This window comes from Hemitrygon akajei, chromosome 31 (assembly GCF_048418815.1).
Source record: "Hemitrygon akajei chromosome 31, sHemAka1.3, whole genome shotgun sequence".
Lineage (NCBI taxonomy): Eukaryota > Metazoa > Chordata > Chondrichthyes > Myliobatiformes > Dasyatidae > Hemitrygon > Hemitrygon akajei.
Window position 1 is genome coordinate 18,773,006 of NC_133154.1, and position 17,901 is coordinate 18,790,906.

The 17,901-nt window shown below is 39.6% G+C and overlaps 1 protein-coding gene across 3 annotated transcripts in view; it reads left to right on the forward strand.

The window, feature by feature from the left end:
- Positions 1 to 5,779: 5,779 nt before the first annotated feature.
- Positions 5,780 to 17,901, forward strand: part of dmc1 (DNA meiotic recombinase 1) — a 52,975-nt gene continuing 40,853 nt past the window's right edge. For all 3 annotated transcript variants that reach the window (XM_073033344.1, XM_073033345.1, XM_073033346.1), the window contains exons 1-4: positions 5,780 to 5,828; positions 8,820 to 8,923; positions 14,550 to 14,594; positions 16,333 to 16,479. In XM_073033344.1, the coding sequence (XP_072889445.1) occupies positions 8,867 to 8,923; positions 14,550 to 14,594; positions 16,333 to 16,479 (249 nt within the window). In that variant the 5' untranslated portion in view covers positions 5,780 to 5,828; positions 8,820 to 8,866. The remainder of the gene's footprint in view (positions 5,829 to 8,819; positions 8,924 to 14,549; positions 14,595 to 16,332; positions 16,480 to 17,901) is intronic.

Here is a 17,901-nt window from a genome sequence, read left to right on the forward strand (position 1 = left end):
TTGAGAGTTTGGTGTACGTTCATTGAATGTTGCATTCATGTGCATCCAATATTGCACTATAGCTATCTGGAAATGATTTTTAAAGTCAGGATTTATTTCTTAAATTAATTCCATTTAATTTGATTTGTGTTTCAAAGCTGCAATTGTCTTAAAGCATCTGATGGCAGGGTGGGGGAGGAGGCTGAGAGCAAAGATGGAAATTTCTCACACTTGTACATTGCTGCCATGTTGATTTCATTGTACTATCTTGTATTTTCACTAGCATCAGTAAGATTAATATTGGAATTTTCTGATCTTATTCTTTCCCATACTATTTATTTCCTGTGGTTATAACATAATGGAAAACGTCATAACAACAATGTTAGTCGCTAAGTAGTCTAGCTTAAAGACCAGCAGTATTAACTGTATCTGCTATATGTATCATGAGGCAATATTTGCACTACTATGCTATTGCACTGCTCACAGACACCTTTAAGATTTATTAAAGGATTTGTCACAATGATTCTAAAAGAACCAGCAAAATGAAGTTAAGCTATTGCCAGCTAATGTTTTTAAATAATTATTGTATTGAAGTATTAATTTATTGATAGGGCTACCATCTATAGAAATGGGGACATCAAAAGATTTATTTCTTAAAATTGGTCTGCTTTTTTTAAAAAAATGCAATAGTTGAAGAAGCAAGAGTCATCCATGCTGTGCAAGGCAGTAGGTTTTAGCCAAAATGAATATTAAAACTACAATACAGGAGCTAAACATTGCATTTCTCTCCCAATATGCCTAATATTACTGTTTGATTTTATTGCAACATGGATTTAATGTAATGTGATAAAATAATGCTTTGATTCCTGATAATATATACAATTCAAGTGAAATGCAAAACTAACAGTATTTGTTTCATTCTGGATTTCGTGTTCTATTGTAAAAAAAAATCAAATACACCTTGTATGTATTATAAACTCAGTTCCATCATGATGTAACTACTTGATCAATGCAAACATTTTCTACACCACTCAAAGAATTTTGAAAGTTATTTTTTTAATCCTTTTCTCTTAATTTACTGATGTTTTATTGTTTGCACTGCTGAAAAATAAAGCTTCAAATGCATTGAAAAGGTTGTGATACACTTCTCAATGTTTAAAGCTAAGAAATTGGTAGCAGGCTTTTGGTGGTAGTGGTGTGTAATTATCCAAATAAACTTTCCCAAGTTGTTGGAACTATTTTACAGGCATGAAAGCCCGTTTCAAATCTTAGTTTTACCACAGACTGAAAGTAATTCTAGCTGTGTGCATTTTTCCTATCTGTGGTGGTTGGGTAGATGGCTGCCGCTGTCTGGCCTTTGCTATGAAATAGTGACAGCAAGTGACCTAGGTCTCATTAATATGAGCTAATAGGAGTTTTTAAAACAGTTGGCATTACAGAATCACACCAGTTTGCCATTGTAACAGTCAACTAGTCATAAATACAAGAAATACCACAGATACTGGAAATCCAAAGTAACACTCAAAATACTGGGGCAACTCAAGTTCCTCCCTTCACCTATCACCTGCCAGATTGTACCCCTCCCCCTCCCCTCACCTTATTCTCTCTTCTTCCCCTTTTGCTTCCCATCCTGATGAGGGGTCTCAGCCCAAAGCATTGACTGTTTATTCCTCTCCATGGATGTTGCCTGACCTGCTGAGTTCCTCCAGCATTTTGAGTGTTACTAATAGTCAGCTAGGCCAGACTATTCTAGTTAAATTAAATATTTGTGCACTCCCTATTGAATGAATTGCAATATCATACCAACCACTGCTTAAAATGGTGAGTATTTGATATATAATTTTCTTTCCAAAAATTGTATATTAACAATCTTCTTATCTAATCCAGCAGTCAATGTACTTAGAAACTTTGCTATTTTCTCCTACATTTTCAACATCCTAGGATATATTTCATCTGGGCCTGGTGATATGTCCATTGGTAAAGATAATAAATCCCTGCCTCTTCATTTACCATGTTTCTCCCATATCTCACCTTAAACACCTTCACTTATCCTCCTTCAACACTCTGGTGTCATTCTCAGAGTTTGCTGAATTTCAAAGTAAATTTATTACCAAAGTATGTGTATATCACCATATAGAAACATAGAAAAAAAACCTACAGCACAATACCAGCCCTTCGGCCCACAAATCTGTGCCAAACATGTCTTTACTGTAGAAATTACCTAGGGTTACTCATAGCCCTCTATTTTTCTAAGCTCCACATACCTGTCCAGGAGTCTTAAAAGACCCTATCGTATCTGCCTCCACCACCGTCGCCAGTAGCCCATTCGACGCACTCACCACTCTCTGCGTTTTTAAAAAAAAAAACAATTTACCCCGACATCTCCTCTGTACCTACTTTCAAGCACAGGGGAAAAGCTTCTGACAATCCACATGATCTTATACACCTCTCTCAGGTCACCGCTCATCCTCTGTCACTCCAGGGAGAAAAGGCCAAGTTCACTCAACCTGTTCTCATAAGGCATGCTCCCCAATCCAGGCAACATCCTTGTAAATCTTCTCTGCACCCTTTCTATGGTTTCCACATCCTTCCTGTAGTGAGGCAACCAGAACTGAGCACAGTGCTCCAAGTGGGGCCTGACCAGGGTATATATAGCTGCAACATTACCTCTCGGCTCCTAAACTCAATCCCACGATTCATGAAGGCCAATGCACTGTACGGCTTCTTAACCACAGAGTCAACCTGCACAGCTGCTTTGAGTGTCCTATGGACTTGGATCCCACAATCCCTCTGATCCTCCACACTGCCAAGAGTCTTACCATTAATATTTGTAGGGCTCTCAGTACCATTAACTGTGGTGTTAACTGTTAAGGCTAACACATTGGCTTCTCTGTAATGTTACTTAATGCTGTAATGGGTTTCTGTAGCTGGAGTGTTAACTGCAGATAAGGGGGAAACTAACCAATGGAGAATTGTTATGCTATCTTGTATGTGTGAGCTAAACAGGAGTTTGTGGTCTTTTTTTCTCGGGAGACAAGCGAGGAGGATGGACGTGTGGGGAGCGGACAGCGGTTCAGACGGTGGCCAAAGGCTCTGAAGGTCGTTGTTAATGGAGGTGTGAGCTCCAATGTATTAAAATATGTGCACAAATTATTTACTCGCCTTTGGTGTATTGTTTGAAATTTGTGTTGAGAGCGTATACTGGGGGGGTGTGCATTATACCATATTCACACCGAAGTATTGTACTGTTGGCGGGGCGATGGCAGTTCACCCTAGGCAAATGGGAATAAATTAGGGGCACAGACACTACATACCATATTACCATATTCTACCATACTATTTGACCTACCAAAATGAACCACCTCACATTTATCTGGGTTGAACTCCATCTGCCACTTCTCAGCCCAGTTTTGCATCCTATCATGAGTTCATCCAGCTTTTTGTGTTGCTCCATATTCCAAGATCTGCAGTTTCCTATATTTCAAAGTGTTCCACCTAGCACTGACCATCTCTCCATTCTTTTTGAGCTCTCATTGGGTGGGTACTTGGGCCACAGATACCCAATGCCTTGTCAATTCAGTGGCAATTAAAAATGGACAAAAGGTGCTTGCATTACTAGTGACATTCAGTTGCTATGAACAAATATTTTGAGCATTTTATACAGTTCTGGTCACCCTTTTGTAAGAAAGACATCATTAAACTGGAAAGGATGAAGAAGTTTACAAGAATGCTGCCAGGACTAGAGGGCCTCAGTTATAGGGCAGGCTAGGAAGTTATTCTTTGAAGGACAGGAGATTGAGGGATCTTATAGAGGTGTACAAAATCATGACAGGCAGTGATACAGTGAATGCACAGTCTTTCTTTCTCCAGAGAAGGGTGAGAGGTGAAAGATTTAAAAGGGATCTGAGGGGCAACTTCTTCATGCAGATGATGGCGTGCATACGGAATAAACTGTCAGAAAAACTGGTTAAGGAGGGTACAATAACATTCAAAATGCTTCTTGATAAACACACAGATAGGTGGGGTTTATATGGGACAAATGGAACTAACATAAAGGGCATAATGATCAGCATCAATGAGTTGGAGCAAAGGGCCTGCTTCCATGTTGTATGACTCTAAGATGACCTTGACAACACTGAAGAATGCACACCCATTGTGATTATGAGACTGTTGGAACTTCCAAGCTCTTCATAGAGCTTTGTTCCTTTAAAAATTATTTTAAGTTGGTCCTCAGGATTCAGATATAGATCTCTTGAGAAAGAAGTCCAAATTGACTCGTGTGTGTGATTAATTTTACAAAATGCTTGTTGAAAATCCAGAACAAAACCAAACACCAGAAAACAGAAATGAAACCGGGAAGCACAGGAAACGCGCAGAGCAGACCAGGCAGCATCTATGGAGGAAGAGTTAATGTTTCAGTTGTTGACTTTTATCAGAATAGTTGTTACCTAGGCTAGCACACGAAGGAAGCTGTAAGTTTAATAATAGTTGTATTAACTGCACTTCATATCTATAACTTGGCACAGCTCAGATGATAGGAGGGAGATCGAAAGTCTAGCTGAGTGGTGTCACAACAACAACCTCTTACTCCGCAAGACCAAGGAACTGATTATAGATTTCAGAAGGATACTGGAGTTCCTTAAGCCAGACCTCATCGGGGACCAAAGGTGGAGGGGATCAGAAACTTTAAATTCCTTGGTGTTATCATTTCAGAGGATCTGTCCTGCACCCAGCAGTACTTCCTTAAGAGCTTGTGGAGATTAGACATGACATCTAAAACTTTGACAAACTCTTATAGATAAGTAGTGGAGAGTATATTAACTGTATCACAGCCTGATATGGAAATGCCAATGCCCTTGAGCGGGAAATCCTACAAAAAGTAGTAGATACGGCCCAGTTTATCATTGGTAAATCTCTCCCAATCATTGAGCACACCTACATGAAACACTTGCAGGAAAGCAGCATCCATTACCGTTTCTTCTTTTTGCATTTGCAGAGTTTGATGTCTTCTGCTCTAGCCTAGTTTGGGGGTGGGGGGGGGACTGCTGTTCATTGATTCTGTTATAGCTACTATTCTATAGATTTGTTAAGTGTGCCCACAGGAAAATGTACAGTACCTTTGGGTTGTATATGTTGACACATACGTACGTTGATAATAAAATTTACTTTGAACTTTGGGCACTAACGATATTCAGTCACTGACCACTTAATAGACATTTGCTGCATTCTAAATATCATTCCAGAGAATCTCTAAAGACTTGAAAATCAACATCTAAACTCACCAGCGAATCTAAACTATGAAGGGTAGGTTACTTTGAAAATATGCAATACCTTTCGAAGGAGGGTGATCGAACCCGATTGCTGCTAAGCGTTATTGGTGCCAACGTGCGGCTTCTGAAATTTAGGAATCGGGATGGATGAAGTCAAACGACTCTTTAAGAAACGATAGGTGTGGATTTTGCAGATGTGATAGCAACTGATCTGCCAGCTTTGTCCATCGAAACTGACAGCAATCTCGGCTGGTGAGGCAAGATTTTATCCTGGCGCTTTCCCATTCTTCAGGGCATCCCGACCCGCGCCCTAACACCGACCAAACCCTGCCGTCAGTTTAAAACATGAGTAAAACGGATGAAATAAATCCGCAGCAGGTCCTCACACACCTCGCAGCACGTGACAAGCCACACCGGCTCTGGCGCCCGCAGCCGCCGCGAGGCCGCGTGACGGAACCGCCCAATGAGCGCGCCGCCCGCCTCAGCCTCGGAATCACGTGAGTGGACCGACCAATGAGCGCGCCCGCGCCGCCAGCTGAGGCGTCGTTTCCCCGCCGCCGCACGACGCCATCCGTGTTGGTGAGATAGAGAGGGAACCGAAAGGACGGGGGAGTGGAGGAAGAGAGGTTGAGGAGGCAGTGGTTAGAATTGAGGTGTGGGGAGTGGAGGATAAGGTAATGATGGGGGCAGGGGGAAACTGAGGTGACTACCTCAGTAGAAAAAGGGGTAGGGATGGAGCGTGAAGGTTATGAGGGTGGTGAAAATAAAGGACGGGAAGATGAGGAGAGTGAGAACTGAGAAGGGAGTGGAGGAATTAGGGTTGTGGGAAATACGTTTCGTGCATTGAAGTGGATGGCGTCCTCTTTTTCCACATTTTCCATCTATTGAGTCTTCGTCCTCTTACCCAGCTGGTCTACTTAATGCGTCCTTACATTCTCCTCCCTATTTACTGCCACATCCAGTTTTGCATCATCAGCAGACTACAGTGTATGACATTTACCCCCCCCCCCCCAATGTAGATTGTCGGTTTTTGGAGTCCAAGCCCTATCCTTGCAGTGCCCTATTAGTCACAGCCAATCGACCTGTGAGGATCCCTTTATATCCCATCTTTTCTAAAAGTTAACCAGTTGTTATTTACCTGTGCATAACTACTAATTCTCTGTTACCTATGTTATAATTTTGTCATGAAACTGGTAACTTAAGTAGCCGGGTGTGCAACTCATGATATAAAGTTTCACCCTGTGGTGCCATAACCCTGCTGACAAATCCCCAATATCAGATTGCATTGAAAACCTTTAAACGTAAAGGCTTAGCTGTACTAGACCCACCTCCGCTCAGCTGAAAGGCTTCAAGGAGCCCGCAAAAACTTTTGAGGAGATAGAAGCCAACTACGTGAATATCGACAAAAACACTGGGCAAAATATAAGTTGAAATAAGACACTGGTGCATGTAACAGGGCGGACAGTTTTCGAAGTGGTTTTGTTCAAATAGACCATGTACTCACAGGTTACTTAATCAGCCATCGTGTTTGTTTGCCCTTTTGGTGCTGTGTTTCATTGATTCTGTTTTAGTTGTTGAATTTATAGAGCCTGCCTGCAAGAAAATGAATTTTGGGATTTATATGGTGACAGACGTCCTTTGATAATACAATTTACTGTGCTTACTTTGAACCTCCCCTCTCCTAAACCTACCTCCTCCACTTAATGCCACTGTGTGATTCCCCAATCTATCTTCACCTTTCCTCCATTTCATGCACACCTCATGATGGCTTTCAGTAACCTGTGAGTATTTGGTCTCTTTAAACAAAACCATCTTCAAAACTCAACCCATTTCATGCACCAGTGTTTTATTTCAAATTATATTTCACCCAGTGTGCTTTTGTTGATATTCACTTGTGGTTTACATCTGTGGGTTCCTTGAAGCCTTTTACATTGAGAGAAGGTTTTCAATGCAACCTAACACAGGGTATTTGTCAACAGGGTTAGAGCACAACAGGATGTAACCTTCACCAACAGAGGTGGTTCATCCAGCTGCTGAAGTTATCAGTTTCATAGCAAAATGATACCATTGCTGACAGAGAATTAGTAGAAATGCACAGGTACAGATTACCAAACGGTTAACTGATAGAAAAATGGGGATATCAATGGCAACCCTTAGCTCAGCATAAGCTCAGCAAACAGTATCTCATTTTCTATTCAGCCACATTACAAATGAATCTCAAGGTTGTATGTGGTAACATGTATGTATATACTCTGATAATAAGTTTTCCTTTGAACTTTAAAAATTCAATATTTAATAATTTCACATAACCAACTTTTCTTGTTTGCATCAGATCTGGCCTGTTCCGTAAGGTCATCCACCTGTATATATTAAATTCAGTTTTTCTGAATTCATGGATGCTACCTAACAATGGATTTTCAATTGTTTTGCATTCCCAGAAACATTGTATTCTATACTACATGGTTCCAGCATGTTTTTTTCTCTTCTACTTTTATTCATTTTCTTCTATTTACTCTTTTCCAAACAGATAACTGTGAAGAGCAAACAGTCATTTCCCCTTCCTAAATGGCATAAAGAGCAGTTTCATCAATTGAATAACCTTGATTTCCATCCTATCGATGATATTCCCGGCTTTCTCTGCACCTTTCCCAATTTCTGTAACTTAGTACGGTACTGTGCTGGCTTTCTTTTTCACTTTTTAGGTCATGGACTTGATATGGCAGAGGAGTGCTGGGTGGGATGGGTACAGACACACCCTGCACTGAGACACCAGGAAATGTCTTTTGATTCCAAGCAATTGATTTATTGATCATTACAGAATGTCTCTCTGGTGCTTTCTGCTCCCTCCCCTCTCCCTTTCCCTTTTTCCCAACCATGATTTTCCCTCCCACTTTCAGTCTACAATAGAGACCCATATCAGAATCGGGGTTTTGAATATATATATAAAATATTTTTGCACAGTATTATTGTAATTTTATGTATTGCACTGTAGTGCTAGCCACAGAAACAAAACAAATTTCATAACATATATGAGTGATGATAAACCTGATTCTGATATCGGTCTCTATTGTGGACTGTGAGTGAGAGAGTACTTGCTGATTTTCTTTTTCACTTTTCCAGGTTTGAGGAAGGGTCATGGACTTGATATGTTAATTCTGTACCACTCTACAGATACTGCCTGACCTATACACCATCCCTAGCAATTCCTGTTCTTACTGTTCCTGTGCAGCTGAAGTTTACTTCTGGCAGATAACCAAATGTACAACATGATCAAACATCATACAATGGATCAATATATGACAAAAGTGAAAATGTGTTGTATACAGGTTATTAATTTTCCATGTTCTGCTTACCAAGTGTTTCCTTGTTTGGTTTTATTATTCCCAGTCTATTGCAATGACAATGCTGTGTAAAGTCCACAAGATGGCAGGCACTTCGCACCATTATTTATCACTATTTCATTGCTCCATTACACTAGTAACAACTCTGTAAGACCTGCACTCAGAAAAGGGGCTATGTCGATGACTTTCTTTCTCTGCTTTCAGTTACTTTTGTCTTCTGTAATTCTAGATGCACAACTGATTCTTTGAAATAACTGTACGTTGCTGTTTGTAACCATGAAAGCCGTGGAGGATCAGGTGGTGGAAGAGGACATTGGTTTCCAGGATGAAGAGGTATAGTAATATTAGAAATAGAATCTGAAACATTCAAGTCATGTGAAGTGAATTCAGAATTTAACACCCAAATCATATGAAGTCAATTCAGAAATCAACTATTCAAGTGATACTGCATCTAGGAAGTGGGGTTTCTTGCCATGTATTGCACCAGGTTAACGTTGTTCGCTCGTTCGTTATGTGTTGTGTTGTATGACGTGGATGATCATGGTCCTTCCATCACCGTGATTGATCTTGGCAAGTTTTTCACCAGAAATGGTTTGCTATTGTCTTCTTCTGGGCAGTGTCTTTACAAGACGGGTGACCCCAGCCATTGTCAATACACTTCAGAGATTGTCTGCCTGGTATTACGAACCCCGTAACTGGGTCACTTACCAGCAAAGATAGAGAGGTCCGTTGAAGTCTGATGGTACTATTTTTAACAGTATTTATTAGTAAAAATACACAAAAATAATATCAATGCAACCATACAGATAATATACGTCGTCAATACTAAATCTAAAAGTGCGGGTATAATAATAATCAATAAGAAATAAGCTCTATCGTTGTCTAGGGGATAATGTATTGTCCGATGGAAATATAAAAGTCACTCAGTTCATTCAGGCTGCAGCCTTTTGGTTGGAGAGAGAGAGATTTTTAGAAACTTGCCGGCTTTCCTTTTTATGATTTCGATCCGTCAGGAGTCCCGTTGGTGTGGCTGTTCACTTGTGGCCTCTCCTTTAGCTAAGCCGTTCTTCCGTGATGAGCCCGCTACCCTGGCAAGGGAGGACGCACACGGGCCCTCACCAGCGTTCGCTATAAAACGCTGTCACTGGCTTTCCAGCGTTTCTCCTGGTGCGTCTAAAGGGATTGTTCCCCAGACCCTCTTTTATCCTTACTCACGGGGTCTCAGATGTCAATCAGGTTAGGATGATGCAATCCCTCAACCAGCCCACTCTGGTCATCCCCTGAGGGCGTCAATGAACAGTACAGTACTCAATACACAATTCCGTCTCCAAGAGACAATGGCCATTATCCGTGGCTTTGTCTCGCTGAGGCCAGGACACATTCCAAAACCTTGTGGATTCTCTCTCATTTCCTGAGTCCCAGACCCGAATTAATAGCGATCTTGCGATTCTCAAAAAGGAGGGGGCGACTTTGTACCCTTCGGCCCCTCAGAGTTGTGGCACATTCGTAACACTGGCATCAGTGGTTGCATAACCAGGACTTGTGATATGTACCAGCTCCTCATATGACCATCCACCTCCTGCTCCCATGGCTTCACTTGACTCTGCTTGGTGGGGGGTGGATGCTAAACAAGTGCTACACCTTGCCCAAGGGTGACAGGCTAGTGGAGGGAAGGAGCCCCTTACACCTCCTTTGGTAGAGAAGTATCTCCACCCCGCTACCTCCAGGTTAACAAGGATGGTAAATTAGAGGATATAATTAGAAAAAAGGCCGAGCTGTTATCTATAAATGTTTCACATTGAATTGCTAATTCTACATGGTTTTCAGGCATCAATTGTATGAAGACAAACCCATTTATAGAGGTGGTGCCTAAACCAAATGGTGCTCAGTCCCAATTTCCAATTATTAGGTTGGTGCAAGAGGCCAATTTAGTTTTTTTACCATTGTTATTGGCCTTTTAAGAATGATTAACTATTACTCATCCATTGGAAAATCATTGCTGCAATAGACTCTCATTTCTTCTCCTGCTTCTTGGTAAGTTTGTCCAATGTCATAGTACCTCAGTGTGTGCAGTAACAATGATATGTTTGCAAATTCCTGCCATATTTATCCTCCTTATTTTGAAGAGTTAAGCTGTTCAACGTGATGATGGGTCTTGTAGCTTTAATGTGGAAGCAGGTTCATGGGTTTGGTGAGTGAGACAGTAAACACTGACTACAAATAAGCTTATTAATCGCTTATTTACAAATAGTAAAAAGTTTGACTAAACATTCAAGTCTCCCTAATTACACAAACTACAAAACTAAGTACTCATCAAACAGGTATTTAACTAAAAGTGCATGCAGAGGTTACTTTCCCAATGGTTCTATGAAGCATGCCCTGGTGATAGAGGAGAGAGCGAAGGACCATGCCTTCCGCATGTGCTATTTTATACCCCCACCCAAGATGCCGGGAACTGGAAATTGGTGCCATAACACGCAAACTAGCCAATAAGAAAAAACAGCTGCAGTTTTTAAATGGACCAATCAATGACCAACGTGGCGGAAGCAGCTTTTGACTGGGAAATAAGCCATGCCCTCACACAACACAAGGACAGCATAAAATATTCCTTCTCCTCTTCATTGGCTCCGTGGATTCTGGAGTAAATGTACAGTTGTTGAGTGTTGAGCATGTACTTATGGTCAAATATAGAAGGAAAACTAAGTCAATCCAGTGGGCAGAGCAGACATAGGAGTAATAAGGCATATGAGAGGAATGCAAGATTGAATTCCTAATTTATATTAATGCAAAGAGTCTGACTAGTAAGGGAGATGAACTTAAGAGCATTGATGAGCGCAGGAAATTTTAATATTGTTGCTACCGCTGAGACATAATTGAGAGATGATTGCAATATTGATAATGAATCCATGGCTTCACTAATGAGGGAGACTCTCAAAGAAGCCTGTTTAAGTGAGCCCACGTGGGTAGAGCTTTGAGGAAAAAGGGGCGATTGCTTTTCTGGTATATCACAGGTTTCCTAGCAATCAGTAGGAAATAGAAGGAACTGAAGGTATACAGAGATGCAAGAGAAAAAGGGTAGTAGGCGATTCCTGCTTCCCAGTATTAACTGGATTACCTTGATGTGGAAGACGATTAGAATTTTTAAACTGCACCCAGTAAGTACGTGGATAATCTAACAAGAGCAGGGGAAATATTGGATTTGGTCTAAGAGAATGTTGCAAGGTAAGTGGTTATAGTGTTTAGTGGGAGAGTCTTTTGGAAATAGTGACTATATCTGTAAAGATGCAAAGGTGAATCAAAAATTAAGGTCCTAAAATGGGAAGGCCAATTTCAGCACCAAAAAACAAAGGACCTGACAAAATCAGACTGGGACAGCCATTTATATCTAATAACTGTGAGGAAACTAAGATAGAGCCACACTCACAAAATGCTGAAGGAACTGAGTATATCAGGCAGCATCTTTAGACAGGAATAAACATTCCTGTAACAGTGAAAAGTAAGGACAACATGTTGAAGGAATCTTGGATTCAAGGTATATCAAGGGTTGAATGAAGAAACAAAAACCATAGGGGGATATAAGGAAATGAAATTTAAAGAAAAACTCAAGAAAATAGGATATTAAACTAACTGGCCTATAGTTTCACAGCTCTTGTCTTCTTGCCATTTTTTTAAAATAAGGAGATCACAATGAATGTTTTCCAAATTTCTAGTACCCTCTCAGAATTTAAATAGTTTGAAAAGTTTCAACCAATAGATCCCAAGGATGCAGTCGATTGGTTTCCAACGACTTATACAGTCATTGGTCAGATCCTGTGTGTGTTGTGAAACAGTGAGACCTAGAGGTACAAGTACAAAGTTTGCTCAATGTCGCATCACAGATAGACCAGATTGAGAAGAAGCCATTTGGCTCACTGTCCTTCATAAGTCAAGACATTGAGTATAGGAGTTAGCATGTTATAATGCAATTGTATAAGACATTGGTGAGATTACATTTGGAATATTGTGTACAGTTTTGGTCTTCCTGCTAAAGGGAAGGCATCATTAAACCAGAAAGAGCACAGATATGATTTATGAGTTTTATAGGAATGCTTGCTGTTAGGACTCAAGGGCCTGAGTTATGGAGAAGTTGGGCAAGCTAGAACTTTATTCCCTGGAGCATATGAGATTGAGGGCTGATCCTATAGAGTTGCTTAAAATCATGAGTTGTATAAAAAGGGTGAATGGGCATAGTCTTTTTTGTTAGAAATGGAAAACAAAAACTAGAGGGCTTAGGTTTAAGATGAGGAATACAAATTTAAAAGGGATCTTAGGGGGGATCTTTTTCACTCCGAGGGAATGAGCCTGCCAGAGGAAGTGGTTGAAGTAGTTAAAATAACAACAGTTAAATAACATTCTGTTACACAGATGGATAGGAGGGATTTAACGTTACACTGGCAAGCATGGGCAAGTGGGTCTAGCTCGGTGGGCACCATGGTTGGCGTGGACATGTTGGGTTGAAGAGCCAGTTTCCATCCTGTATTGTTCTATTACTCAATGAAGCCTGAGGAAATAAATTGATATAATATATCTGCCATATCTTTGTTTCTATTATTGATTCACTAACCTCATTTTCTAGTGGTCTAGTAGCCACTTTCTTCATTTTTATATATCCACAGAAATTCTTACTGTTTGTCTTGCTATTACATTTAATTTTTATTTTAAAATCAATCTTCTTTATAAATTTTTTAGTCTTTCACTGCTGAGCCCTAGAAACTTCTCTGTCCTCTGGCCCACCACCAGCCTTTAGCATTTTGTATGCCCTAGTTTTCAATTTAATGTTATCCTTTACCTCCTCTGGTAATTACAGATTGTTCATCTTTCTCACGGAATCCCTCTTTCTAATTGGGATAAATTCCTGCTGAGTATCCTGTTTAGGTATCAGGCACTGTTCCTCCATTGATTTGTCTCTCAGTTTATTTGCTAAACCATCTTAGATAACTCCAGCTTTACAGCATTATATTTGCTCTTTTTGAAGTTGAAGACACTTGTTTCTTCCTGTAATGTTTGTACTCAAAATGTATCTGGAATCCTATCATATTGGGGATATTTAGCCATAAGATCTCTTATTAATCCTTCCTCATTAGTCATGACCAAATCCAAAATAACCTGTTCCCGGAAGGTTCAATACCTTATGTACTAAAAAGCAAAGTCTGTCGCCCTCCTCTAATTATTCTTCTGTGATATTCTTTCCAGTTGGGTTCATCCAATTAATATGTAGATTAAAATTTCTCATGCTGAATGCAGTTCTCTTTAAAGATGCCTAGATATTTTGCCATTTATTTTTGTGTCCTTTTGAGATATCACATTTTGGGGGTCTGTAGACTACATCCACCTGTGTTTTCTCTACCCTGCCATTCATAATTTCAAATAGAACTGTTTTTGTATTACTATCAGCTGTCTCCATATCATGACTCAGCATTGCTCTGATACCTCCCTTGGCATCACAGTTAGCATTGATAAGCCAAGAGGACTCATTTGAATGATTCATTGATCCCTGCACTCAAGCCTTGGCTATTGCTCAGACCCCCAGACCTGCCAACCCAAACCCTTGCTAATTATTGCAGTCCCTCAATTTGCCAACTCCTATCTCAAACATTCTCAACTATTGATTTGATGATGTCCTGTTTTCCCCATGTAATTTATTCTCCTTGATTCCCAGATGACTATAGCCCCACAATACAGCTAATTCTGATGCAGACCAGCTCTTGCAGGTCTTTGTCCTGTTTACCTCCTGCTTAATTAGTAGAGTCATTGTCATACACCACATATACAGGCACTAAGTTTGAGGTAATAATTAAAGACCCTTTCTCAATGGGCTGAGTGGCCTACTTCTGCTCCTATATCTTTTGGTCTATGGTAATAACTTGGTATTATTTGATGAAAGGTATGAACTAATGTGATTTAAATTTTGTTCCTTCAGGAATCCTTCTTCCAGGACATTGATCTCTTACAGAAACATGGCATTGTAAGTACTGTAAACTGTGACTATCTAAGCTTTAATCTTAGATCTTCACTTTTGGTTGCAAATAAATTTGTTGGTGGATTTGACCGTACATTGAATCATAGTTTATGAAAATAAAGTAACTGCAGAAGATGCAAACCTGAAGCAAAACAGAAAATGTTCAGTTGGGCAGTTGGCAGTTATGGAAAGAGAAAAGTTTCAGGTTGAAGACCCTTCATCACAACGATGAAAGAAAACAAGTTTCTTTTAAGTTGCAGAAATAGCAGGGAGAGATGGCTAGGACAGAGGAAATAACCTTACGGTTGAGGCTAGGACAGAGGAAATAACCTTACGGTTGAGGCTAGGTTTGTTGTGACAAACTGGTGATGAAGCCATTTGGTAGATTTTTTAGTGAGGGCAAATAGAGAGGTAAAAAATCAAATAAAAAGACGTAAAGGCTGTGAAACACGTGAGAGATGCAAAAATGCACAGCACATAGGGCTATGCCAATGGAGAGAAATTAATTAAAATGATACAAAGATATTGTAGAAGGATTGACCATTCTGATGCAGAGGAAACAAATCAGCTGAAATTGGTGAATTTAATATTGAATTCCAAAGGTTCCCCCACATGGAAAATGTGGTCCTGTTCCTCAAGTTTATTTTGAGTCTCATTGGGTTGGTGTGGGAATCCGCCATTAGGTCAGAGTGAGAGTGTGATGGAGTATTAAAGTACCAATTGGAAACTCAGGATCACCCCTGCAACAGTGCTTTACATAGATAGTCACTCAATTTGCATTTGGTTTCTCCAATATAGAAGAAACTGCATTGTGAGCATTGAATGCAATACTCTAAACTGAGTATTGTTCAAATTAATTGTTGCTTCATTTTGAAGTGCTGTTCATGTCACAATCATGGTTTATGATGCACATCTGAAGTGTTTTGCTACCGAAGATTGAAAGACTTTTTCCAAGAATATGACTATTTAGAAGTTTTCTGAACTGTATCACTAAGGACTTATCTAAGTAGCAGACATGAAAGATCAGTAAATTTATTCCTTTATTATGATAACAATGATCCCATTTTCAAGACTAGGTTTTGTTTTTCAACTCTTGTATTTCCAGCACGTCTGACATCTTTGACATACCACTCTTGAGATCTAGTGTGAGCAAATCCAGTAAGTGGTATTCTACCGAAAGTTAGGAATCTTCAAATATATCAGTTATATCTTAGGGTTAAGATGAGCGCTGGAAATCTGAATTAAAAACAGAAAATGCTAGAAACATTCATAAGGTCAGGGAGCTTCTGTGGAGAGAGAAGCAGTTAATGGTTTAGAGTGCTTTGTCAGAAATGAGTAAAAGAAAAACAATTTAGTATTCAGTAAGATCCATGGTGGAAAGAAGAATGCAAATATAACTATGATATGGTTAGTCCAAATCATTTAATGTTATTAATTAGCTTAGCAGTTATAAGCATATTTTGTTTTGTATTGTGTTATTAGTGAGAATGTGAGACATAGTCATAAGCTAGACTATATGAATAGAATAAGAAAAATTGAAAGGCAGAAATGTCCAGTTCTGATGCAGACAGAAAGAACTATTTCTGGCTGAAGAGTTTCACTTCAGTTCCATTTTGATGAAAGCCCATGAAACCAAAACATTAATGGACCTAATCCTTTACTTTCAGTTTATGTGCATATTTTAAACAAAATAATTCTTTGTTTCTGCACTTAATGATTGGGTTTTTTTGGTGTTTGTTTACAGAATGTTGCTGACATTAAGAAAATGAAAACAGTTGGAATCTGTACAGTGAAAGGAATTCAGATGACAACACGAAGGGCGTTGTGCAACATTAAGGGTCTTTCTGAAGCTAAGGTTGATAAAATCAAGGAAGCAGCCAACAAACTCATTGTAAGAATGCAAACATACTTACCCTGTTACACCCAATTATTAGAGAACTCAAATGTCTTTTGACCAAAAATGGACCTAATTCATACTATACCAATATTTCTCAATGAGGAAGGGTGGAGCTTCCTTCCGCACTTCCCCATTGAATTCTGTTTCTTCCTCCTTCATGTTGATCCTTTTAAATGTATTTGAATGTTTCACCTTGACATTCTATCTTCTTAGTTGGAGTTATTAGTGATTATCTTCTATAAGTAGAATATCTTTTCCATATTTCAATAGTCATAACATCAGATCATTTTTTCTGTTTTATTTTCCCAGAAGAATGATACCTATCCAGTTATTTATTTTATAAAATGGGGATCAGAACTCTCAGGGCAAATCTCTTGGCCCCTGTTCACTGTTGACTCACAGTCATATTGTCCAGGTAAAATTGTAGTTGCTGGAAATCTGCAATAAAACCAGAATAGCTACTGCCTGCAGTACACACAAAATTGCTGGAGAAACCAGGCAGGTAGGTGGCATCTATGGAAAAGAATAAACAGTCAACGTTTCAGGCCCAGACCCTTCATATTCGATATTCTTTTCTATAGATGTTGCCTGACCTGCTGAGTTACTGCATCATTTTGTGTGTGTTGCTTGGAATTCCAGCATCTGCAGATTTTCTCGTTCTTATAACTATTGCCTGATCGGCTGAGTATTTTCAGCATTTCTTTTTCAGGTTACCAGCATCTACAGTCTTCATTTTGATTTACTGGGCTTTGGAATTACAATGATTAAATACCTGGCAGCAATTTCATCTGGTGCAGGACACATATGAAACTCTTGTCTGGTTCCCATCTTGTTGTTATGACTCTATTGCTCACCCACTTCTAATTCTATTATTTATTATTTTATTACAAACTATTTAATAATCCATTTCAGTAGATAAGTAGCTAGGGGAAGGTATTATCCTTAAAGTCAGTGACAGGAGTGAAACTTAAAGTACATGGAATAAACGCTATGAAGTGTTTATTAACCTTAACCATAATGGTCAAAGTTTGTAAGAATGTCATTGTCTCATGTGCCTTCTCCTTTCTTCTCATCCTCTACCTCTCCCCCTCCCCTCTCTCTCCCTCATGTACTCCTCCTTCTTTTGCCCACTTTCCATTCTTGTACATCCCTTCCATAACCATTCCCTACCCCCTCACTCCTCCCAATTTCCTCCTTTGACCTTTCCCCCACCTGGTCTCATTCTCCCTTTCCTGTCTCCTTCTCATATGCTCTCCCCCATAATTTCTTCATAGTATCCGCTTTATATCTTTACTCTTGAAGGGCTTCTTTCATTTTCAGTTCTCTGTACAGCCATGTGCTCCATATTTTTATCCATTTCTAATTATCCCTTGATATCCAGAGTCCCTTGGCCTTTCTGTTCTTGCATTTCACTCT